Source organism: Fonsecaea erecta, assembly GCF_001651985.1.
Source record: "Fonsecaea erecta strain CBS 125763 chromosome Unknown Scaff11, whole genome shotgun sequence".
NCBI lineage: Eukaryota > Fungi > Ascomycota > Eurotiomycetes > Chaetothyriales > Herpotrichiellaceae > Fonsecaea > Fonsecaea erecta.
The window spans coordinates 511,880-537,077 of record NW_017387254.1 but is presented as its reverse complement, the minus strand read 5'-3'; the positions used below and the strand labels follow the sequence as shown (position 1 = coordinate 537,077).

Sequence of the window (25,198 nt, the reverse complement as noted above, 5' to 3'; positions counted from 1 at the left end):
GTTTACGACATGCTGAGTGATGGTGGAGGTGCAGCCTGTAGATGAGGGAAAAGAACCACCAGCGTCACCAGGACCTTGAAAGTGAAATGATTTCATTTGGCTGTGCTTGGTGCCACTAGTCGTGGGTGGTGGCCCCCCCCCGCAGCCACCACGCATAAGTCGTAGCTTCATTATTACGGGCTTGGATGAGTTACGATGTACATCCCTTTGCTCATGCTGGCTGTGCTGTTGCTTACCTCGTACATTCTTTGTCATTGGCATCCTCCTGTGCCATGCCGGAATAATCTCTCTCCAGCAGCAATCTCCTATTCCCCCATGCAGGAGGTAAGCTAAAGTCTACGAGGTAGAGGTGTGATGAATCCCTCCATCGGTTAGTTGCCCCTTCCAATCATACGTCAAGCCTTTAATGCAAGGCATTTGATATTTCAGAACAATTCTGCCAGAGTTTTCCCAAGCGTCCTTGGTGTGCTTCGTCGAAAAGACAGGGCTCCCCGCGATAGATCGGTTCCCACCCTTTTCATGCTGATAGTACATATTTGCCTCCCACTCCCAGTCTTCTGTAACGCCGCCGGGTATACCCCCTTGGCCCAGACCAAATGTGAAATCCTAGTAATTGCACAGAACTGCATATCCCACGTAATAGTCCCTGGCCGTTTACCGAGCCCTCTCTCCACCACTTTCAGCCATATGCTCCTCCCATTTCGGGCAATTGCTGGTTGGCTTATGGCGACCCAGGGTCGTGGTCTCGTCCGACATTGGTGTCCCATAGCTCCGGGAAAGTCTGATGACGGCGGGTGAGAAGGGGTCTTTTCCATGCCTGGAAGGTGCAAACCCAACAGAGTAAGGCATGCCAGCCTCAGCGTCCCCGATCGTTGTATATGCACCTCGGGCTTCATCCCCTTGTTCTAGGCAAAATGAGAGACGGCGAACGAGGCGATTGGATAAGAGAGTACCGATTGTCTCCTTGTACTTCAGGTCTCTCATCGAGAGGATCATGATAGCCATTCGAGGCTCGGCCAAGGGGTTTTGCCTCTTGCCTACAACCACATGCCCACCACCGCGACTATTTTTCGAATTGTTTGCCTCACCTAAGTATCGTCCGTGCGGCGCTTTTTGCTCGTCAGGGATTTTCGAACGTTCTCCATTGCGGTAATTGCACTTTCAATCTGCTCGGCCTCTCCCGCGAGCTCTTGAAGCATTAGTTCCAATTCGACGCACCGGCGCCGAAGCTTGACGATCTCTTCTCTAAGAACCTCAACAGAGCCCGAAGTCAGAATGGGATCGTTTGCCACGGGGGTCGTGGAACCAGAGACCGGCCTCGTCTCGGGAAGCCTTTCCTTACCAGACTCAAGTTCGTCAATTCGTTTCTGGAGCGCTGCCCGATCTCGCTCCCACCCCTCTCGCTCTAGCTTAAACCGTCGAGCTTCGTCGGCCCCTTTGAGTTGCAGTTGCGAGGACATGGCCACGATTTGTCTCCACTGTGCGCCATCCGCCGACGATTGCTGATGAACCTCGTCACGTGATTTGGCCAGTTCCTGGACCTGGCTCTCCAATGCCTCCACTTGTTGCTGTAGTCGAATCTTGTCCTCGGTCAAAGTGTTGATTTCGTGATCCGACACCTGTGACTTCTTATCCAGAGCGGTACATCGTATCTGAGACCTCGAAAAGGCGGCCAACAGCTGATCGTGTTCACGCTGCAGGGTTTGAAGCGCGAGCGTCTTGGTCGAGATCTGGTGTTGCAGGTCTTGGAGATGAGCATTGTGGGCAGCCTGAGTCGTCGTGGGCGAGTACTGGATGTATTCCGAACTCCCTGTCCGCCCATATTGGATGGCTGGTGGTGATGGCAGCGTCCGGCTGGACGGCTGAGATTGCATGGGTGACTGGCCCGAGCCAAAGACCGAACTGACGGATGAGGCATGTGGCGACTGCCCCGAGCCCGAAGCCGTCTGCTCGTAGGTTGGGTTTCGTTTCAACTCCTCCCCTTGGAGGATGGGGGGAAGCCCTTGGTCGAACGATCGAGGCATCTGGATAGCAGGGTGTTCGGGTGGGCGACGTTGGTAATCATCACTTCGAGTTATATCTGGTGGGAGCGACGCTTTGCGGGGGTCATTTATATTTGTGGGAGACGCCGAAGATTGGCCATGGATCGATAAACGACGTATGTCGTTTACGAATGGGGCCGGGACGACATCAGCCAGGGGTGGTAACCCCGGTTTCGACGTAGCTGCATGTGACTGTATGAGGCGATTTGTATTCCGAAGTTCATTGAGGGTCCATGTAAGAGACTGTTTGAGGCCTAGCTTAGTCACTTCGACTCCGATAGACTTTTTCGGTCCCGTCAGCACTTCCCGTTCCAATGGGGCGGACCGGGGCTTACCTCGAAAGGACTCTTTCGCCCTGTCGAAATCGCCAGAGCTCGAGTGACCTCTGATTGAAGCTCCAAAAGTCCATGGACAAGATCCAGCACCAGGGACTCGGTATCTGAGCAGTTGCCGCAGGATCCGCGCCACGACCGATCGTGGGCAGTGTCGTCTGGAGGGGGGGCGGGAGGGCGATGCTCTCCCGGGTAAACATACGAGCTGGTCTGGCGGCGAAAGGCGGTGGTCAGTCATGATCACCAATAAACGTATCCGTCCCAACCCTCCGTCGATATGGATATGGGGTCCACGCCAGCACCAGTCTCACGTACCTGAGGGTACATCCTCCTCTTAGACGATTCCTCTCCTGTTTCTAACTTTTCCGGTGTATGATCCAGTCGCGGGCGTTTGTCCGGAGGCTCTTCTGGCTCCGGCCGTGGACTCGTGCTTCCAGGAGACCAGAAGTATTGGGCAGGAGGGGATGATCGGTCGGCACCGCGTCGCCGGTGAGACTTTTCCACAGGCAAGTCGCGTTTTCGGGGGGTCTGGTGCAATGACGGTAACAAGGAACCACCTGCTACTCGACGACCGGGTTCAGGCGCACTGGTGACACGGGCCAGGATGAGGCCGGAAGCCATGGAGGGATTGGACTTCACATCATCGGGATCATCTGGAGAATAGAAATCACCCTCCATCACCTCCACCAATCTCTCACCAGCTTCTGGTCCTTTGTCAAAGGGAGGTGGCGTGTACACGGCAACATTTGAGGTGACAGTGGCTCAGGAAGAGGACGCGTGTGGCAAGCCCGCGCAAGGATTGTAGCCCAAAAGGTCTAGGACGAGGGCTTTTTTTTCTCGTTCTGGCGCCGTCTAGTCGTATGTACCTTCCCGCTTGATTTTATCATGAAAGACGGGCACGGGAGGCGAATCCTTGGATATATTGCATGCTCGCGGGATGCGACAAGAGCCAGGATGGGGACCACAACATGCCTAAGCGGGCATGGGGGGAGACTGTGTAGTATGTTATGTCGTTGGAGGGATCGCCGTGCAGCTAGGAAAGAAATAGGATCGGGGCAAAGGTCAGGGCGAAGGCAACAGAGATGGCAATCGTCGATTGGACCGTGGGAGGCGGGCACCAGGGGATAAAGAGGATCTGGATGAGGGAAGGCAGAGATCGAGGAGGATTGGAGAAAGAGGAGCAACAACTGTGATTATTGGAGTCAGCCCGCAGGAAGTAAAGTTTGGGAGTGGGAAAAGATCCAGAGATCACCGTGCTCCGTAGTTGGTGTCGAAGAAGTTTAGCACAAGACGCCGCATGGATTATTACTTTACCAGCAGGGCGCCAAACGGGCAAAGTTTAGCCTCCTACCCGCCGAGAAAGTTTCACAGCTGGGAACGATACTGCAACCAACAGCCTGGTGGTGTGTCTCTGTCTTCGAGGGCCATCTTCACTCGGACCATGGGAGCTCCGATTCGCTCATGCAGAGGGCCATCAGGGTGTCGGGATGGAGGGTGGATAGTCTGTTTGGATGAGTGTGTGGCCCATGGCATCTCAGCAGTTCTGCAAAAGGTGCGCTTGCTCCATTGGGTTCGCCACGCCTGGCGTGCGTTCGGGATGCGAATGCGGCCGACGTTGTGTCATTGGCAGGGCGAAATGGACCAGGGAGAGCCTATCGGAGACAACCTCGACGACGACTGACATCAAAAGCTAACTGAAGGGGGGAAGCGGTGTAAGGGACGTTTCGAGTCAAGGAAAGGGTGTTTTGAAATTCCTTGAGATAACGTGATCTTAGGGGGGAGAAAGAAAAATGGGGGGAAGGGGGGAAGTGGTGGAAGGAAGAAGCGAGTTGTCATGCACAAGGTGAACAAGGAAGAGAAGGGTCCTATACCCAAAGGTAGATGCAATTCCTTCTTAGGAAGTTCCCCAGCCTAGGGAAAGCTTCCAGGGCGGCAACCTGCTGCCATTTGATTGGGAAGACGTAAGAGCAGCGAGAAGTACCTGGGTGGTTATTGGCCACTGCACCTCACCTGTCTCCCTCCTCGGACCACCTCCCACTCACCTCCCAGGTGATTACCTCTGCAAGCATCCAGCTGGTGCCAACCGTAGCCAGCTTCCGGGATTCTTACCTGATCAATTGCCACAGCTCGCACTCGATTACCGTGAGCTGTAACCTTTCCAGCTCCAGTTTTCCGATGACTACAGTTGACCACAAAATTAGATAAGCTAGCCACTAAACCCGATTCCTACCATCCCCTCCGGAGCCAAGCGCGGCCGCCCAACCGTGCACGAGACTGAGCAACGACCCATTTTGTTGACTAAATCGATCAGTGAACACTGGGACAGGGGCTCCATCCCCCGGGGCTTGGCGAGCAGAAGAGGGAACGATGGCACCAAGTGAGGCATGTACAGATGGATACCAGCTACCTAGGTATGTAGTCGGTATGGGCCTGAACACACCTGTCTTTCCACGCCCCTTGAAAGGTAGCGGCAACCGAGTACAGGCCGCGATTCAGCACACCACGTGGATGCTAGTAACACCGACCAAGGCATGGAATATGTCTATCATCCAACTCTTTTGATCCTCGAGACTAGACAGGCAAGTCTTGGAGGAATATCACGGGTCAAGACACACCGAATGCTTGCCGAGGCCTGCAGACCCTTGACCAAGAAAATCCAACGTTATCATGGCTCTCTTCGTCCTTTTCCGTACTTTTCATCACCAGTTTGCGGACGAAAAGAATCCCTTCACAAACCTAACACCCATCGGGCAGAGATCGGCAGAGCAAATACGGCGCCCTTACCTCTGCCTGCCGACCACGACGCCTCTTGGAGTCGCCGCTTGCCCGCAGAACCATAGAGCAAGACACTCAGTTTGCTCCTTCTAGAAAGAGAAAGAAAAGCACCCGAGACCGCTGCGGATCCCTGTCAGAGATGGGATGACGAATCACGATCTCCAGCCATGGTCGAGGGGGGAGGTTTAGGTGGAAGCTTTTTTCCTGCACACAAGCCAGTAAGAGGACCTTGTCTGCTGTGAGTAACGGGCAATAGCAAAAAAAAACAGTGCTGTTGATACAAGTCACTGCACCTTACTCGGGCCGAAGAGGAGTAAGGGGGGCGTATTATTCATCCAGCCCTTCGACGTGGACGGCAAAAACAAAACGTCGGCATTTCTCCACTTGCATGCAGCGGAGCGGCTTACCTTTGGCCCTGGGGAGGTGAATGGAGGGGAGGCTTGGTAGATCGGGCCCTCAACCTTCTTGCCTGCATCTTGAGGGTCACTAAGAGGGGCAAGCTTCTGTAACCAGCAGGACCAGGTGCACCGTCTGCACCTATCACTGATCCGATCCTAGTGAGGTGACTCGATCCTGAGGCGTGTCCACCGGCGTCATTCTGCATCTCAACGGGGCTGCCCTTTTTGCTCACGATTCGTGACTCCAGTTCAGCTCCACTATCCCGACACCCTCCGGTCGCCGAGAATTTCGGATATGCAGTGGGATAGTTTCTCGAAGCCCACTGCCACTCTACCCACGACCTCGCTTCGGTGCTGTAGAGCTGCTACTCCATCACTCATCCTGCTCGAAACCTTCAAGATGGCTTTCTGAACGCACCCATACGAATCCTGCTGCCCTACATCTTCTCGTTACAGAAGGTCTTCGCTTGTGGGAGTGTGTGTTCCCACAGGGGGTTGCACCAAGAAGACAATATCCAGGTCCAGGTTGCTTTTAAGAATCTTCTAGACGCCAAACTTCCAAGCGAACATAGGGGGCTGAGGTGACCGGTTTCGCTGGCTTTCGCAGGTTCAGCGGATTAATTCCGAGCTCAACTGCTATTGTGCTATCGCTGCGGCTCCCAAGCCTTTCCTCGAAGGTCCCATATACCCATCCTGGTAGTGTGAGGGACAGCTTGTCCTGAATGATGTAACTCCACGTCAGACAGAGCTTGTTCGACGTCCCTCGCAAGACGCTCTTGCTGTTGCCGCAATATCAGGCTTTCTACCGTCCTGCAAATGCAAATCTCTTGCTGTATCTGCTCAGCAAGCGTGCGGTGCATCTCAATCAACATTCCAATTGACGAAGACCCGGGGGACCTATGGAGCGCCGCCAATAAAGCCGCACAGGCTCTGACCCGGTCGTCCACAGATGACACCAAGGCTGACCACTGTGGGTCCAATGAGTGGAGACAGTGTGCTTTCTCCTCGCTATTATCCTTACGAAACAGATTATCTCCGACATGGGTCGGGCGTGTGGAAGACGCGTAGGCGTGCCACTCGTCAAATAGCTTCATGGCAGTCTCCAGTGGTCCATGGACACTGCTGATCTTTTGCAACTCTTCCAGGCATCGCGACAGCAAAAGCAATGTGTCTGACCCTGCAGGGTCTCCCTGGTGACGGGTCGGTTCCTGGTCGAGCCACCGGCTCACCGCCAACGCGTTCATGTTCGCTTGTCGATCATGCCGCAGGGACCTGAGGGTGCTTAGCTGATGTGCCACACCTTCGAGCCCCGTCTTCAGTTGCGACTTCATAGATGCCTCGTAACACTGGAGAGTGGCCGCAGACTTTTCGTGTACAAGGGACAATTGGAGTAATTCGTCTTCAAGATGTGCAGCTTCTGTGCCTTGTATGGCGAGGGCTGCGGAGCCGAAGCGTACCGCGACGTGTTGGGATTCCAAGGGCGAAAGCGAGGTGCCCGCGGTTGATTTTGTCGTATGCTTCTTGGGAACGGAATGTTGCTCACAGGCCACTAACTCTGGCTTTCTGCCTGGTCTCACAATTGGCCTACCGGAGGCGGACGATGCACTCCCTCCAGAAAGCACATGAGGGGCGACCGGCCGGTTGGCCTTGTGGACGGTTTCCTGGGGGTTTTCCCCAGTGTCGTTGTTTGGTCTCGGCCGTGTGGATGCACTCAAGGCTCTGTGATGCGACCTGGAAACTGGCAACCTGGTGTCCCCCGAACCCTTGGCCGAGGGGGCATGCTGCGAGCGCGAAAACGCCGTAGCAGTTGCCACTTTAGGCGCGCTTGGAGTAGGGCGTCTAGTGTTTGCGTAACTTGATGACTGGCTCCTAGAGTGACCGGGCACTAAATGGCCACCACGCGCAGCAGCAATTGTTGGCCTCGTACTAGTCTTCGTGGCAACGCCAGAATCACGAGGCTTTGACGGGTCACAGGGAAGTCGTGCAGATGTATCGCTTGTGGCGCGGTGAGACGCCGGTCCCGGTTCCAGCCTTGTCGGTTCTTTTGCATCTAGTTGAATCTTCTGCGGCGCCTTCCCGGACGTTGCTGCTGAAGCATCGTCGAGGAATGAAGCAGAATTTGCCTTGATTGGGGACAGGGTTCGCTTGGGGATATTAGTAGGCATGGCACATTAGTCATGGCGCTTATCGGCCAGATCTCCGTTCCAGTGTCTCTCCGCTTTTTATATGAGTAAAAGAATGAGATACCGGTTCAGACCACCGGCCTGACTATCATTGGGCATGGGTCAGGGTGATATTTGGGTTTGGACGAGTTAGAAAGGAAAGTGAACCAACCGCGTCGGGGAGATACCGAAAATAAAGGTAGTGACGTACCGGCCAACAAGGGCAGGTATCGCGAGCCAAGCACAAAAGTCTCCTATTCGTCGATTGGAAAGCTGCACAGGTTGTCCTTTCTTTTCTCTCCGTCCTCAGAAATTCGCATTGCTCTGCGATTCTTAGGACAACGACGAGATGATGTCACACAATAATACCAGCACCCTGAGGCAGGTACAGGTACAAGTGAGGTTTTCTGAATGCCCATTTGGCATACTGCAAAAGATTAAGACACATCCAGAGGACAGCAACCCTTCTCATATCGCGCCATCTCAGGCAACCATCTAATGCACATATGTTTCCTTCGGGGACATCTTGTTTATGTCTCCGACAAGACCAACCGAGCTGGCCATGATGCTACATTTAAACAGCTGGCTCGGCTCTTCGAGCACAGCTTTGAGCCTTGGTGTTTCATGCATCAAAAGAGCTGCTGTGGCATCACCAAGAAGTGAGCGTGAACCTACCGCATGAGCCCTTGCCGAAATTCGAGCACCAGTCTACTTCGACGAATCCTGCATCAAACCCGATCAGACGGTCTTGAGCCTTACCTATCAAACAGTGAACAGCATCATGGCCAGTCACGACAACCCAGGGATGCATGCAATGTTCAACAATGCAAACTTCACGAAGGTATATGCGGAGGCTGCCGAGAAGATGACCGGGCACTTTGCCGGTCTGCTCATCAAACAGATAAAGCTGGAGGAAGTGCCTGATGACACAGAGTTGATCGTGCTCGACCAGGCTTGTGGAACGGGTGTCGTATCAGAGCGCCTCGTCAGCGCCTTGAACAACAATCAGAAAGCCAACCTGGACCTCACCTGCGCAGATTTCTCGGACACCATGATCGACTTCGTAGGCCCACGGGTCCGCACGCTAGGAGTCAAATGTGCCCAGGTCATCAAGGCAGATGCCATGGACACCAAACTCCCTAGCAACAAATTCACGCATGTTCTGCTCAACTTTGGACCCATGATTTTCTCGAATTGGAAGGTCGGCATGGCCGAGCTCCACCGGATTTTGCAGCCTGGCGGCACTTTGGCTATGTCCTCGTGGAAGAGTCTCGGCTGGTACGACGACGTGAGAGACTCCTTTGCCACAGACCCGGAGATACCCCCGTGGCCGCCATCAGGAGTACTTTGCGACTTGATCAATTCAGGCGGTGGTTGGAGTGACGTGGCCTGGATCAGGGACAGCGTTGCAGCGTCTGGTTTCGTTGACGTGGATGTGCGAGAGGTGCCCCATACCAGCATATTCAGTGGCGTAGATCAGCTCACCCGCTTCGTGGCTAGTATGGTGGATTTGGTCCAGCAGCGAACATGGACCGCGGAGCAACGGGAGAGCTACAAAGACCGTGCGACGAAGGCTGTGATCTCTTACATGAAGCAAAAGTACGGCGACGGCGAGATCAAGTGGGACTGGATTGCCCTTTTGACCTCCGCGAAAAAGGCTGCGTCTGTGTGATTGCCGGATCCGAGACTTTTGGTCATACGGTCTCCAGCCCTCGCTATGCCGATATGAAGAGGTCGGCATTGCTATCCGACTTGTAGGAAGGAAGAAGACTGAAAACTTTCCCTCAAAAAGCGCACTCTATACTGCTTAACTCCGGGCCGGGTCCGTAGCGTGTTGCCTCTTTTTAGTAGCATAATCTTTTACCCCAAACCTTTCCGGAGCATATCTCGGGGAGCACGACCTCGTCCGAGTTTCAAGCGCTGAAGGAACGGTACTTTGTATTCCTCTCAGGCATGGGCAACGAGGTTCCGTGTTTTGAACAGAACGGGGCCTCATCGAAAGTGAAACCAGTGAAGAAGATTCTCGGCAAACACCGAAAGAATCTCTCCTTTGCCACCACTTGGGCGGCAACGAAAAAGAATGAGGCTTGAAACATACTCTAATCGGTGCAGGTCTCCCTGTCCTATTTTCACGCCTACGCACTGTTAAGTTTCGATGGATTTTAAGCGCTTGGAAACTCTGCAACAACGTTGCTGCTGCTACTGCTCCTGCTGCTACTGCTCCTGCTGCTACTGCTCCTGCTGCTCGCCACAAATATGCTCATGTCGACTGACAGGTCATCATCGTGTTCCTTGACGAGATCGGGGATTGAACACGGGCGCTGATGCCCTAGACCTCGCGCCTTGGACGAGATGGGAGGTATTCCCAAGTTCAGCCTTTGCTTCGCAGACGGTCTTCTGGGAGTCAGACGCCTGCATGCCGCGCTCGGCGTCGACACTCGACCCCCCTTGCTGAGCTTTGCCTGGTCAGATGTTCGTGCAACGAGACTCTCCTGGAGGCATAGATGATTACACGAGTTCCAAGTTGTTCATCGTTCTAACAGGCTCTAATCCACGTCAAATATTGAGTTTCTTGCCTATTGCACGTCGAAGGAGCAGATCGTCACAGGGCACGAGAATAGCTAGCCATTGAGAGCCTCCAATTAGGATTGGTGTCGGCTGAGAATAGTGCCTCTGATAGTTTGGAGCTTCGATGGGTGACCGTATCTTGCTTGCCCTGCTGTTACTGTGTCGACGCAGCTCGACCTCGATGGAATCTCTTGTTGAATGTCGCTGCAGTTGATCGGACTTGGCGAAACCCCCTCTCACGCGGGTGTTTCTAGCAAGCCAAAGTCAGAAAGACAATACCAACTTCGCTGGCTTATAGCGATCCCCCTTTTCTTGTAGCAGACAGGCTAATTAGCGGGAACGTCCTTGCCTCGGAAGGATCGTCGAGAAAATCACGAATTGCCCTGCATCGTTTCACGACTGACAGATCTCTAGGCGTGGGCGGGTAGCGGTTGGAAGGAAGTAGCCGACAGCTGAAGAATCAGATCTGATTGAAAATATGAAACACGGCACCGTCTCGATGTGCTGTACAGGCCAGCCACTTCAGGCAGCCGTAAGCCGAACACAGCCGTTTCGGGTTGCCAGATCTGAGGATGTGCTCAGACTTGCACGTGGGAACGGTCGGAAATGATACCTATGAAAGGAATGGTAGTGGGCCCTGGAAACAAAACATGCGAACCCCAAATGGCGTGGTTTCTTGGTAGACGGGGTGATTCTGGACGCAGGGGAGCGGCAGCTGAAAACAGCTCTCCAGCCCCAGTCACCTCAGGTCATCCGCAGCAGAGTTGATGTCGTATTGGTGTCGATGAGGTAGGAGGCTCTCGGTTCGGGTCGTGTAAATCGTATAAAGTGGAATATCACTTCGTGTAGCAGATTGCTCTGTTAAAAAGGTCCATCACAGAAAACACAAAAGCATGTCCACACGAAGCCGAAAGTGATAAAATGCACAACAGCTGCAAGGGGGCTGCGAGCACCAATAAGCCCGTAGGCCAAGCGGTAAACTGCAGCGCGACTACCCAGTCAAGTTTAAGGTCTGGCCGCTAAATTCCAGTTAAACCCGGGCCCTGACATTATCGCTGGGCGAGCCCATCACATCACATTCCCCAATCACAACCCCCCCCCAATCTGGACTCCTCCCGACCAAAGCGCCGCAGCTGGAACCAATCTCCACCTCCGCAATTTTGTGACTGGTACAGCCTCCTCTTCCCTCCCTCCTTTACTCTTTCGTTGAGCATTCTTTGATCAAACCACCTGCCATCCCAAACCTCCTCTACCAGCAACCTCAGAGGCTTCTGTGCCTCGAGTGTTGCTGGGTTTCTATCCTTCCTTGGGACTTCGTGCTGATGCTGGCACAAAAGCACACCGCGAGCACTTTGAATGTGCCGACAAAGCGGATCGCTTGGTGATTCTACAGGTTTCCGGAAATCTAACCATACCCTTCTACACCCCTTACTGTTCGAACGCACGATTATGTCGAACTTCGCTCTCTTATTCAGCTGAATCATTGCATCACTCAATATCCTGGATTACCGAGTCCTTCCCGCATCCACCATGTCGCCGCTGACAAACCCTCCGTTGAACCTCTCCGCCACCTCCGACACTCGAGCCTTTGCGAACCTTTCCCTCAACTCCTCCCCCGAAATTCGAGCAGAAGATATCGAGTTACCTCCGTCTCCTTTGGATCTCGAACCTGGACCCAGCCCCTGTCCTTCACCTACATCATCCCCGTCGAGGAGTGTCGAGACACTTCCGAAACACGCCCATTATCTCTCACATAACATCACGCCCTCCAGGCCTCGTGCTGCAAGTCCACCCCGAAGGGTGAGGCCACTATCGGCAGGAGGTGTGGCCAACGCGCCGCCCATGCAAAGAGCCCACTCATCGCCTGGTGTTGACGCTTCGGGCCGGTACATTACTCCTTACGGTGTCCCGAGAAGACCGTCTTCACCTCTACATTCAGGAAGAAGAAGCAGCCCATTACGTGCAGCTGTGGAAGAGGCATATCCTGGCGTGCCATCATGGAGCGGCCTCAGTATCGAACCAAACATACCGGAAAATGAAGAGCTTGAATTGACAGGAGACACGGATCAGTCTCAACCCTCGCCTATGTCATCCTTCTCCAACACGTTACCAAGAGCGCGGCGGCGGGGTGTACAGCCGCTTCACCAAAGTGCAAGTGCCCCGTCGCTCTATGCGAGGGCGATGAGCCCTAGCGTATCCGGCAGAACATCACCATTGCCGTCCTTTGCCCCACAGAAGTACACCTACGAGCCATACCCGATATACTCTCTCAGCTCTGCTTCAAGCATGCCCAGCACCCCAACCTCACTGCGGTCTCGATCGCCGTCCATCAGCTCGTTGGAGACAATCGAGGACGCGCCAGATGCGGAAGAGGCGGCGATCCTTGAGGAAGAGGAAGCCAAGTTGAGGGGGGAGGATGGAGATGCCGCCGAGTTGCGGCGAAGAAGCTCGCTCGACATTCGAGGGGGTAATCTGAGGAGCAACAAGGAAAGAAAACGATGGTCGGTCTGTGGAGCGGAACGAAGGGCGGACTTCTCATTGGAACCCATTGAAGAATGATTTGGGAGGCACATTTTGTCCAGAGCACACACACACACACACACACACATATACACACCCGGGTTGCGCGCAGGAGACGCGCCAGAGGGCTCACGCAACATTCGAATTGATTTTAGTATGGAGTCAGGAACAACGAGACCTCACCCCGGAAAGTGCATACGAAAGAATTACGGGATCGTTGGAGGCGGCGCCTTTTAGAGATACCCACCGAGCAAGCAGTCATTGTTATTATGCAGTTCATGAAGACATGGCATAGCATAGCGTTGCATAGCAGGGGAGATGTGGAACCCAGGCAGCAGAGGACACATGACGAACTCTGACGAGAAATGCTAGCATAAAAGAACGTTATATTTCTTCCTTTCAAGCCACATCAACGTCCATGTAGCGTATCTTGGTGATTGATTCGATTCTGTTGTCGATACAGTCTTAATTTCCTAGCGCCGAACCGAAGCCCACTTTAGACAACGGCGCGAGGCTGCACCCTGCATAACATAAGATCTGGCCAAAACGAGCCTCAGCTTTTTGCCCATTCATTCCATTACACTGCGCCGAGTACACGCACTACTACCGCCCCCCCGTCCCGTCGAATCGGTAGCCGTCTCTTCGCAATTATCCCATACATGTCGTGCACTACAATACAAGAGCTGTCAAGGCTCTCATAAAATAAAACATAAACATCCAACGGGCCATGGACTCCTCCTTCGAGAAACACGGGTTTGACGAGTCAGCGTTTGGGGACAAGGGCTTGTCAGGGCTGAGGACGTTTGATGCATTTCGTGAGTGCCTCTGCAATTCCTCTGAGAGACGTTTGGGTTTCTGTTATTGAATCTGGCTCCATGTTCTCGCTGAGTTCAATGCAGAGGGACCACCATCACTGACCACCGCTTCCTTGTAGCCAAAACCAAGCCCAACTACACCTCTGCTACCGCTCGCGGTGGTCAATGGACCCTCGCCCTTATAATACTATGTCTGTGCCTGACAGCCTCGGAGCTGCGCACATGGTGGGCCGGAACCGAAACGCACCATTTCAGCGTCGAGGGCGGCGTGGGCCATGAACTCCAGTTAAACCTGGACATTGTCGTGGCGATGCCGTGTCGCGATTTACACGTCAATGTGCAGGATGCAGCGATGGATCGGATCATGGCGGGCGACTTGTTGAAGAAGGAGGACACGAATTTCGAGCTCTGGCTGGACCCGCGAAAGCTGTTTCGGTTGAGGAAGATGCAGCAGGGGATGTACCACGGTCTCCACGAAGGAGACCGGAAAAGGAAGAAAGCCGAGGAAGAAGACTCCCACGTCGGCCACGTCCTAGGACACATGCGCGAGAACAAGGGCCGCAAGTTTGCCCGGTCGCCCAAGCTCCAGAAACACATGCCGGTCGACAGCTGTCGCATCTACGGGTCCCTCGAGGGCAATAAAGTGCAAGGCGACTTCCACATCACGGCGCGCGGACATGGATATATGGAGTTCGGAATGCAGTCACACCTGGACCACAACCTGTTCAATTTCTCACACCACATCAATGAGCTCAGCTTCGGCCCACACTACCCAAACCTATTGAACCCGCTGGACAGGACGAGCGACACCACGGAGGCGCACTTCATGCGCTATCAATACTACCTCTCGATCGTGCCCACGATCTTCACGAAACGCCGAGTCTCCACGAAGAGCGGCAGCCTGGATCCCGCCGCACTCCCGCAGCCTCCCACGCTGGACTTGACGCCCAACACGAAGCGCGACAAGGACGGAATCATACGCCACGTCCCGCACCCGGAACAAGGCCGGGACACGAAATCCATCTTCACGAACCAGTACGCTGCACAGTCGCAGTCCCGCGAGGTCCCCACGTCGACCGTCCCGGGCATCTTCTTCAAGTACGACATCGAGCCCATCCTGCTCATCGTCAGCGAGAACCGGGCGAGCCTGCTCGGCCTGCTGGTCAGGCTGGTGAACGTCATCAGCGGCGTGCTGGTGGGCGGAGGCTGGATGTTCCAGCTGGCCGAGTGGGCCGCCGAGGTCTGGGGCCGCAGGAAGCTGAGGAGGAGCGAGACCGGTCTCGGGGTCCTGGACGGCGGCTTCAAATTGAACGGCGATGCCAACGGGGATATGAAGCATTAAAAAGTGCCCCTTTCTCCCATGTTATCATGGCAGGGTGCCGAGCTCTAGGGAGGGAGGGAGAGGGAGAGATAAACAGACTCAAGAGCGTTATTTGCTACAGGCTGGACGAGAACTGGACGTCACGGCGAGGACGAGGGCGAGTCAGCTGGCTCTATCGAACAATCCATGATGGAATGCAAGACCTGTCAGAAGCACAAGACTCGTTCCCGTGGTGATCGCATATATCTGGTCCCCGTTCTCGGCCACAAAGCCCACCAACACCAGCTTCGGACGATGAAGACAAACTGAATGAACCTAGAGAGACGCGAGCCAAGAAGTTACGAGAGCTGTGCGTGTCCAAAACGGCACGGCGAGCTGGGAAGTCAGGATGTTTACCATGGACCTTTACTTAACAGGTGTCTTTTCCTAGACAAATCAAGAACCGGTTTCTCTCTGCAATCAATGATACCTGAGTCGGTAGGAACACTGCAAGGTCTGTGACAGTTTGGGGGGGAAACACACAGAGACTTCCCGACGGGGGATTTTTGATCAATGAATATTTCATATATTTGTTGACTTTGACTTGACTGCTTGTGTCACGTTCTGACTGTTTCCTAACGATCCTTGCTCCCGAAGAAAAGAAAGAGAAAAACACTATTCCTACAGTTCTAAAACATCTCGTTCTTCTTTTCTTGGTCGTTCATTTTCCATCGTCAAGGTTGTTGGTACATCCGTTCATCTTCCCTCTCCTCATTCATAAATGCTTAATACCCAATATAACAAAAATGCAAGCGTGACTTCTCCTGCGAATAAAACCCATAGAACGGCCACCCGAGTGAAAGTATGGTTGGAACCGAACAGTGCAGGATGTGACGAAGGAGGAGACATGAATTTCCAGCATTTCCAAGGATTTCCCGCTTCAGTACATTGAGTATTGCGGTTTGAAGTGGTGAAAACTCCCTCAGTGCTGGTTAGATGTCAGGCAGTACAGTCGTTGAAGCTTCGGCGCCATATCTCATAATCTGGTTGAATAGCCATGGGGTCGCTGCAGGTAACCACCTAACCAGTTCAAGGCTGAGTCGAATGTCGAGGTGGTGTCTGCGCCGCGGATTGCGTCAGTCACGTTAGACGTGCGGCTGAATCGGACGTCAATTGAGGCGATCCTCCCTGCACTTGTCCACGGCCCTTTCCCTCCGTAGAGAGCATAGGAATAACCTCACTGGGGGTTGGTCGTTGGTGCCTCTTATGAAACTTCACGGCCATGCATAACCACGTCGCGGTACAGTTCCTCGGGCAGCTCCCTCACAATCCACACGGTCATTTTAATCACCTCGTCAGCATTCAGGTTCGGGAAACTTCGCAGCATCTTGGCAGGGCTGGGTTCTCCAAGTAGTTTGTCCTTCAGCAATAGGAGCTGTGCAACGACGCAGATGACGTTCAGATGCACGCCAAACGCGAACAGGAAATCCCATAGTTTCAGAACCTCTGGAAGAGGTGGGGTGCAGGCACATAGTGTCAACACAGAAGGAAAAGCGTAGATCTTGGCTGGTAGGGACTTGCTGAGCAGGTAGGATGAGAGGGTCGGATTGATCTCTGACAGGATTCTGTCAATGAGATCAAGTCCTCGGTGGACACCAGACATGGTCGGGGAGAGGTAGGTCGGGATATGCTCAGTCAGTAGGCTTGTCAGGATTGCATACGCCTGAGCTTCCGACCGAGATGCATAGAGGAGAGGTGCCGAGAGCACGTTAATGCCCTGGAGGTAGGTGGATTGCGGATACCTCTGAGCAAACTCGGATGGAGGATCAGAGGTTTGTTCATCATGTATTCGCCAGGCGGTTGCATTTAACAGCCTGGTCAAACTCGCATCTGTCACGCGCCGCTTGAAGAGTGTGTCAGTCGCTAACGTGCGGAAGACATCGTTGGAGATCTTCTCGTATGCAGGACTGCGACTTCGGTGTATGAGGGCGAGGTATGTGTCCGTCGAGAGAGGTCCAATATTCAGAAGAGTCAACCACAGATATATTCGATAATCGGACATGCCTTCTTTGGTTGCATTGACACCACTGGTGAGGATCGAGTGACGGAGCAACGAGAGGGCGGTAGCAGCGTTGGTTCCAGGCGGCGGACCATCACGAAGGGTCATTTCAAGGCTCGACTTGCGGGCATGGGTGAGAATGTGGTTAGAGGAGGGATTTGAGAGAAGTGTAGGCGGCGGCTTGCGGTTGCGAGGCACATGCGGGAGCGGAGCATCGCTGTTTGCGCGGGCGCGAGAATAGCTGGCCGTGTTTGTAACGGTGCTATGCGGTTGTGTCGCAGAGGGCTGAGGGAGACTGAGCTGCTCGCGTGAGGGTTTCATCGAGACTCCCGACCGAGGTCTCAGGTTAGAGGACTGGGTGCCCATATTGCTGGTCGAGGACAACTGATTGTGGGACTGCAGGCGACGAAGACCACGAGATCTTTCGTTGGAGGTCAAATTATTCTTCTCAGGAGAGTCTGGCAACCGGATGGAAACAGGGTCGGGAGAGGGAGTGGGCAGAAAGACATTGCGACTGGCGACTTTGTGAGGGGAGATGGAGGCGGCAGTCATTGTTGTAGGACGTGATGGGAAGCGGGTGAAGCAGAGACGCAGAGACGGAGTGCGCAGCTGGTGGGATGCAGGGCACGACGCGTAGAAGGGCTTGGAGCTGGAATTATTCCATGTCTTGAGGGCGAGTGAGAATGGCCAGAAACCTTCAGCTTTGGTGTTTGGTGTTTGGTGTTGCAGCCCAGCAAAACCCAGCACAACCCAGCCACGAGTCTAGCAGTCGTTGGCTGAAGGACCCCGCCATGTCCACTAACTGCGGTGCCTGTTTGACGCGATCTGACGCGTGATCCTGGCATGCTGCCGCAGGCACTTCCAAGCATCACAATCAGCAGCAATAATACATAATTACATACAACGACCGAATACGAACCATCGTCCAAGTCCGTGGCCCACGAGTCCTTTTCCCCATAGTCGATGACCTGCAGGGCAGGCCAGGACCAGACGAGCGCTATGGGAAATCGTCTTGCTCACCTCGCTCATCTCCTCGATAACCCAGCCACTCGCCTACATAAGCGATGGCGCCATTGACAAGATGGCCCGGTTACACGGTAGGCTGCTCCCCATGCCCCTCTGCAGCAAGCCGATTGTTGATCCACACACCGCCCAGCAATCCTCCGGCAGCACTCTCGCACAATGAGTCCATCCAACAACGTCCTCCTTTCGTTGGTGATTCAACCAAGACGCCCTCCCCTCTCCACGGGCTCCCATCCAGCATACACCTTTCTTTTCGGCTATGATATCAGATAGTCAACGTCCCTGAGCGAAGGGAGACGGTACTATTGCCGCACCGGTATTTCCACCCACTCAGAGAATTCCCCTCACGTTACACCAAAGATGGCCGGACGGCGCCCCTCCGAGACCAGTGCTCTTCTCAATGACCACGGCATTGATGACTTCCGGAAATCTATTGAACAGATCGATCAGAGAAGATACGGCACGACTGACGAGGACGAGTCCTCTCTTTTCAAGGGTCCTGATCTCGAGACGACATGGAAGACAGAAACCAAGCTGTTAGCTCGATATTCGGGTCCCCTGATGTTGACCTATATCTTGCAATACTCCTTTAGCTTGGTCACCGTCTACGTTGCTGGACGCCTGGGGACCAAGGAATTGGGAGCAGCCTCCCTGGCCACAATGACAGCCAATATTACGGGACTGTGCGTCTACGAGGGACTCGCCACCAGTCTTGACACTCTAACGTCGCAGGCATTTGGGAACGACAAGAAGCATCTGGTAGGCTTACATGTGCAACGCATGAGTCTCCTGGTTTGTGTGGTCACCATTCCGATCGGTGCCATCTGGATGTGTTCTCCCTGGATCCTGTCAGCGATCGTGCCCGAACAAGACGAGGCTCACCTGGCTGGTACTTTCATGCGCATCTACTTGGCTGGTGCCCCGGCTTGGGCCATCTTTGAAGCCGGAAAGCGCCTGTGTCAGGCTCAGGGTGATTTTACTGCCTCCCTCGTGGTTGTCATGGTCTGCGCTCCCTTGAACATCCTTTGGAACTGGCTCCTAGTGTTCCATTTCAACCTGGGCTTTGCCGGTGCCGCTTGGGCCGTGGTCATTTCCAATAACCTCCAGCCAATTGTCCTGGCACTGTACGTTGCCTACATTGCTCCCTCGAACTTGCAATGTTGGCCAGGCTTGGACTTGCGACGAGCGTGCCAGAATTGGGGTCCCATGATTAAATTGGCCATCCCGGGAGTCCTCATGACCTTTTCGGAGTGGTTTGCGTTCGACATCCTCACGATTGCGGCCGGGTATTTGAGTGAACCAGACCTTGCAGCTCAGTCCGTCTTGATGACGGTGGTCGTTACCATGTATCATATCCCATTTCCTATATCCATCGCAGCGTCGACAAGATTCGGCAATCTCATTGGGTATGGGGCGTTAAAAGCCGCACGGAAGGCTTGGAAAACGCACTATCTGATCTTTATATGCATTGGGATATTCGATGTCATCTTGCTGACATCGTGCCGACACGTCATCGCGGCTATTTTCACCGCAGACGACGCGGTGAGAGCAATTATCGCGACCGTCATGCCAATCACTGCTGCCGCTCAACTTTTTGACGCACTCCTGGCAATCTCAAACGCGCTTTTGCGTGGCCTAGGGAGACAGAAAGTTGGGGGTTGGGTTAATCTGGGGGTTTATTACTTGTTCGCACTTCCATTGTCGTTCTCCCTGTGTTTCGGTCCGCCTCAGATGGGCCTTAGTGGCATGTGGATTGGCCCATGTACAGGACTCGGCTGCGCGACACTCATCATGGCCACGTACATGCGGTTGACCGACTGGCAGAAAGCCGTTGAAGACGCACGAGCACGGGAGGAGTAGGAGGTGGGGACGGCAACAGGCATCAAGTACTCCGATACATCTGGTTTACTCGATCAGGGAATGTAGCTAAAGGATGTGGAAGATGTTGAGAGGACCAAATCGCGGCATTGCTTATCGCTCGGTGCTCACTCAAAAGGCGACCCGAATGCAGCCAGCAAGTCGACTTCTTGCTGAGACGACAAGCATTATAGCCTTTCCTACGATCTCCCGTCAGGTTCGCTGATAGGGTCTCTCAGCATCCGCTTGTGTTTACCGTCGGATCGATCCATTGCAAAGAGGTATGCTTTACGGACTGCGTCGTCTCGGCATTCGGCATGATTCCGCACTGAACCGACAGCAACCGCTGGCAGCCGCCTAGATTGAGGTTTATTCCGCAACGGATAACCACTTGGTCTGTTCTCCCTGCATTCCCGTTCTTTGACGACATCATCTTAGGCCTCTTCCATCTCCTCAAGGGTGCTTGTTTCTGCCGAGATGAGACCTCCAACTGTTCCGCCAGTTCCACTGATGTGGTAGTATCTCACCTAAGTCTCGCTTTTAAGGACCCCCGTTCTCTCCGGGGGATGTAAGATGAGTTTGTCCTGTTTACTCTATATAACTGACTCGATTCCTGGCTCTTGGACGTCATTTTCTTTTGTCAAACCCGTTGTTGCCTGATTGATTCACACCCCCAGCCTGTCAGGAATTTACCTTGCTTGCATCAGCCATTGAGACATCGAGCTATGGCTACCCACATCGATCTAGCCGAATACCTCTTCCGGAGGATTCGTCAAGTCGGGGTCAAGTCAGTACATGGCGTTCCTGGAGACTACAACTTGACCGCCCTGGATTATATTGAACCAGCCGGTCTGGACTGGGTCGGAAATGCCAACGAACTGAATGCTGGGTATGCTGCAGATGGCTATGCCAGGATCAGAGGCCTGTCAGTTCTTGTCACGGCCTTTGGTGTCGGGGAGCTGTCAGCCATGAATGCTATTGCCGGTGCATACAGCGAAAGTACGTGCACCTACACGTTTGCACTCTTGGATATATGCTGACGGTGACCAACAGTGGCTCCGGTCATTCATATTGTGGGCACCGCTCCGACCAACGTGCAGGACAACAAGTTATGCATGCATCACTCACTGGGGGACGGCAACTTCAGAATCTTTGCCGAGATGTACGCAAAGGTCACCGTGGCCCAGGCCAATCTGAGGGATCCAGCTACTGCAACGGCACAGATTGATCGCTGCATCAGAGAATGTGTCCTGCAGAGCCGACCGGTCTACCTTGAACTACCAACCAACATGGTAAAGGCCCAGGTCTCGGCAGCGGCGCTTGATGTGCCTATTGATCTTTCGATCTCGCTCAATGACGAAGGCTTTGAAGACACTGAAGTCGAGCTGATCCTCAACAAAATGTACTCGTCCAAACAACCCTTGATCGTTGTCGATGGGTGCACGTCAAGATACGGTGTCAGCGAGGAAGCCGATGAGCTGGTCCGGGTAACCGAGTTTCCAACCTCGACCACACCTTTTGGCAAGGGGATTGTCAATGAAACATACCCCAACTTCTATGGGATTTACGCCGGTATTGCCGGCAATGAAATATACATGCCCTGGGCTCGAGGCTGCGATTTGGTCATCAAACTGGGACCCTTGGAAAGCGATGTCAACACCTTTGGGTTCAGCACTATTCCGGACCCCAAGTCAGCCATTGTTTTCCATCGCGACTACGTCGAGATCGGCGGGACCAAATATCACAACCTTCATATCAAATCTCTCCTCCGCAAAATCCTCTCAAAGTTGGAGAAGGACAAGCTCCCCAAGTATAGCCCGTCCATGGACCTCGGCCACCCAGGTGTTCAGTTGATGGCTCTGCCCCCGGTCGGTGAGGACGATGAGATCGACCAGGCCACCTTCTACCAACGATTTTCCAGATTTCTCCGTTCTGGCGACATCGTTTTGGTGGAGACGGGTACAGCGGCAGTAGGATGCCGAGATATGGTCCTCCCTGCACACGCCTCCCTCATCAATTCTTGCATATGGCTGTCCATTGGCTACATGCTCCCAGCAGCCCAAGGTGCGGCCCTAGCTCAACGGGAGATGATTGCAGAAGGAAAGCGCCCCGACGGCCGCACTATTCTCATTGAGGGTGATGGCAGTCTGCAAATGACGGCGCAATCCATCAGCGATATGATCCGGAATCGTGTCGATGTGACTATTTTCGTCATCAACAATGACGGATACGTGATTGAGAGATGGATCCACGGCATGAAGGCGGGCTACAACGACATCCAACCGTGGAGATATCTCGAAGCACCAAGCTACTTCGGGGCACCCAAGGACGACCCTGCATATCCGGTGGTGACTAGGCGAGCTGAAACTTGGGGTCAATTGAAGGACATTTTGGCGGAGCCCGGGCTTCAGGCAGGCAAGGGCCTCAACATTGTCGAGGTCATCATGGACCGAGAAGACGCCCCAGACACGCTAAAAAAGCTGGTCCAGAGCACTTCGCGGAGAAATAGTGGTGAGGCCGAACGTCCCCAGGTGCGCCAGCCCATGAGCCACGAGGAGAAGGTCATGAAAGTTGCCGGATAAGCTGAAGGGTAGATGAAGGGTAGATTTGGGGACGGGCACAGCGGCTCGTCCGGGGGGCAGGGGAGTAGTCTGTCTTTTTTGGCTTTTGCGCTTGGGGCTTGGGGCTTCGGGATTCTGGTTCTAACGGGCTGAATGACGGGCTAGGCGTTGTGTGAAGCCATCCATATACGAGGCGCAACACGGAGGGAGGTGCATTTCTGGCGGCATGGTGAGCCAACGTCTAGAACCGCCGCCTATTTTCAGACAAAAATCACTTAAGCGATGAATCATGCATGGTTCCATAACAAACCCGTCCAGTGGCTTCGATGTTTTCGGCCTGAAGACTCGTTCATATCAGGAAAGCGTTGACGGAGCAATCGTATGACGTTCGCAGCATGTAAAAGCGGCAACGCGGATTCCCGTCTCGAGTCCGTCGCACATTGTCGGCCTTTGCCTGCGCCCCCTCGTCATGTCTCTCCTCTCGTCCTCCTGTTTTCCCTTCGGCTGGCATCGATCTCATCTCTCAAAAATCATCAAACATCCGTCCTGTCACATCCTGACACATTGCCATCGCTCACTCCCGACCTCGTGCTTCCGTTTCACGTAAGGCCCTCTGCTCGAATCACGTCAAGGTTCGACGGGCATCGCACTGAACATGACAAAGACTGCGGGTGGGACAGCCGTGCCCTCAACCTTTCCTAGCCGCGCTCTGGCCTCCACCTCAAGCTTCAAAAAAGGGGGCGTTTATCAGGCGAGCTGAAGGTCCCAACCCCTGCCGCCTTTTCGGTAATCGTCCACTGAATAGGCTCGCGACCGGTCAAGCCTTTTCTCCATGATTGTCCCGACGGCGTCCTCCCATCCAAGCTGAACCTCACCGTGTTCTTTTTCTTGGATCTCTCTTCCAGGCGATTTTCACTGTCAGAGTGCAACTTTATGGCTGATTTTGTCAATTTCCCCATGTCTGATGACCACACAATGGCGCCTTTACGGAGATTGTCCCTGGCCCTGGGTCTGCCTCGTCCTCTGCCCCCGAGGGCGACTCCGACATGCTTTCCTGCCAACCAGCCCAACCAGCCCGCCAGCCAGCCATGTTCCCATCTCGACGTGGTGCATGGGAGGCTATTATGCTTTTGGTCGAGGTTACAGCAGCATGGTTCGGGGATCTAGATCTGTCGCATAGCAACGTTCCCGACAATTCACGCCATTGGTGCCATGTTTTTTCCTGCTCTCGTGTCCGTGCGAGGTCACACAGAAGTTCTATCCGAATAAGGACGCTCAAGCTCCAATGATATAATGTGCGGCTGCTCGCCAAATGTCTGGAGGTAGGTCTATTTGGCCGACGTCCTGCCTGTGCAAGTTCTAGCTTCCTTCCATAGTTCATTATAGCATTGGCGGGAATGTCTTCACCAAGTCCCTCAACCGAAGAATTCTCACATTATACTATGATGCCGCCGCTCCAAGTGAATCCCAGACAGTATACCAACTTGGAATATCTTCTGATCCAGACCACATATGCTCTTTCTTTTTGTATCCTTCTATGCATTCTCATTCTCTTCCGGCAGACGAGGAATCAGAGCAACCGGGTGGACCTGAGGGACCACATACCAGAACCGGCACTGGAAGATAGAGACTCCAAACAACCGGATCGACATTTCACGCATTCACCAGTCCCCTCACATTTACGATTCTCGCCAGAGCCCTCCCACCGTGCTTACAACTCTACATCGACACGAGCAGCTACAATCACAAGTGGCTTTCTGGCGGCCCGGGCAAAGGTCGACGGTGCGAGAAAGGAGGACTTTGAAGTGAGGTCCAGGGCCCGAAAACAATATGGCATGGCAGAGACAGGGCCGAGCGACGAAACACGCAGCATCGTTGACGAAACGGACCCCTCATGGAGACGACATTCCTACCCTCAACCTTCGCGTCAGAGCAGCAGTTTGCTCCGTGAGGACTGCCGATTTGATGGCACAGAGCATTTCTGCGACAATCAGGACGCCCGAATCGTCTGGAGGCGACGAACATTGACTTTTGAAGGAAGGCGCTGAGCATCCAAGCCCCCCAAGCCACATGTTTTATTTGCATGACGAACCTTGAGTTGGAAGCTTGTTGCTTGGCGAGTTCGGTGGATTCGGCCGGCATCGAGTAAGGCGGACTTTCTCTCAGGACTCGACCCCCTGTTTATCAACGATCCCGCCAGGGAATAGGCGACGTGGCGACAAAAGGCACCGCCAGAGAGCACGCAACTCGAACGCTGCCCAAATACAACTTCGGCTGGACCGGATGAATTGTTAAGATGCAAAAAGTTAGATATGACCCGCACATCGAATACGAATGGCCGGAATTCTTCTGGAAGAGACAACCGTGGTGGTTAGATTTCTGGTCACCGTTTGGGAATTTTAGGGTTGGGTTTCCGGGGGTACTGGAGGGGCACAACGACTCTGTTAGCAAGGCGTCGGTGCAAATGGATCTCATAACTATCTAGATAATTATGATGCGGGATTGGACGACGGACGGGCGGTGCCCAAAAAAGGAAACGACAGCCAAAGAGCCATGTTTTGCATTCGAAGGTCTGCAATCCATGGAATCCCGACCCAAGTAATACTCTGACCAGCTCGAGACCCCCAGCGACCCGGAAATGCTTTGTGAAAGTGAGAGAGTGAGTGTGTGTGATGTCCGACTTGATTGTACGCCGATCTTTTTCAGCTGGACAGGGGGTGCTGAACCCGCGCGAAACGGGCAAGGCGCTCGTTTGACGGGGTTATCCAACCTTTTCTTGGTTTCCC

The 25,198-nt window shown here is 53.8% G+C and overlaps 8 protein-coding genes across 8 annotated transcripts; 5 read left to right on the top strand and 3 right to left on the bottom strand.

Annotated features, from left to right (window-relative positions):
* Positions 1 to 1,088: 1,088 nt before the first annotated feature.
* On the bottom strand, positions 1,089 to 2,995 carry AYL99_10381 (hypothetical protein; the record flags this gene model as incomplete). The annotated part of the gene is made up of 3 exons (XM_018841887.1): positions 1,089 to 2,324; positions 2,378 to 2,584; positions 2,690 to 2,995. 3 exons carry the CDS (start codon positions 2,993 to 2,995, stop codon positions 1,089 to 1,091), a joined length of 1,749 nt encoding a protein of 582 aa, XP_018688775.1.
* Positions 2,996 to 6,191: 3,196 nt separating this feature from the next.
* AYL99_10380 (hypothetical protein) lies at positions 6,192 to 7,712 on the bottom strand (the record flags this gene model as incomplete). The annotated part of the gene is made up of 1 exon (XM_018841886.1): positions 6,192 to 7,712. One exon carries the CDS (start codon positions 7,710 to 7,712, stop codon positions 6,192 to 6,194), a length of 1,521 nt encoding a protein of 506 aa, XP_018688774.1.
* A 778-nt stretch (positions 7,713 to 8,490) lies between these two features.
* On the top strand, positions 8,491 to 9,381 carry AYL99_10379 (hypothetical protein; the record flags this gene model as incomplete). The annotated part of the gene is made up of 1 exon (XM_018841885.1): positions 8,491 to 9,381. The coding sequence occupies one exon, from the start codon at positions 8,491 to 8,493 to the stop codon at positions 9,379 to 9,381; it is 891 nt and encodes a 296-aa protein (XP_018688773.1).
* A 2,426-nt stretch (positions 9,382 to 11,807) lies between these two features.
* Positions 11,808 to 12,836, top strand: AYL99_10378 (hypothetical protein; the record flags this gene model as incomplete). The annotated part of the gene is made up of 1 exon (XM_018841884.1): positions 11,808 to 12,836. One exon carries the CDS (start codon positions 11,808 to 11,810, stop codon positions 12,834 to 12,836), a length of 1,029 nt encoding a protein of 342 aa, XP_018688772.1.
* A 688-nt stretch (positions 12,837 to 13,524) lies between these two features.
* On the top strand, positions 13,525 to 14,954 carry AYL99_10377 (hypothetical protein; the record flags this gene model as incomplete). The annotated part of the gene is made up of 2 exons (XM_018841883.1): positions 13,525 to 13,612; positions 13,732 to 14,954. 2 exons carry the CDS (start codon positions 13,525 to 13,527, stop codon positions 14,952 to 14,954), a joined length of 1,311 nt encoding a protein of 436 aa, XP_018688771.1.
* A 1,222-nt stretch (positions 14,955 to 16,176) lies between these two features.
* AYL99_10376 (hypothetical protein) lies at positions 16,177 to 17,523 on the bottom strand (the record flags this gene model as incomplete). Its single annotated transcript, XM_018841882.1, has 1 exon — positions 16,177 to 17,523. The coding sequence occupies one exon, from the start codon at positions 17,521 to 17,523 to the stop codon at positions 16,177 to 16,179; it is 1,347 nt and encodes a 448-aa protein (XP_018688770.1).
* An 831-nt stretch (positions 17,524 to 18,354) lies between these two features.
* On the top strand, positions 18,355 to 19,854 carry AYL99_10375 (hypothetical protein; the record flags this gene model as incomplete). Its single annotated transcript, XM_018841881.1, has 1 exon — positions 18,355 to 19,854. One exon carries the CDS (start codon positions 18,355 to 18,357, stop codon positions 19,852 to 19,854), a length of 1,500 nt encoding a protein of 499 aa, XP_018688769.1.
* Positions 19,855 to 20,576: 722 nt separating this feature from the next.
* On the top strand, positions 20,577 to 22,433 carry AYL99_10374 (hypothetical protein; the record flags this gene model as incomplete). The annotated part of the gene is made up of 2 exons (XM_018841880.1): positions 20,577 to 20,850; positions 20,905 to 22,433. 2 exons carry the CDS (start codon positions 20,577 to 20,579, stop codon positions 22,431 to 22,433), a joined length of 1,803 nt encoding a protein of 600 aa, XP_018688768.1.
* Positions 22,434 to 25,198: the final 2,765 nt, after the last annotated feature.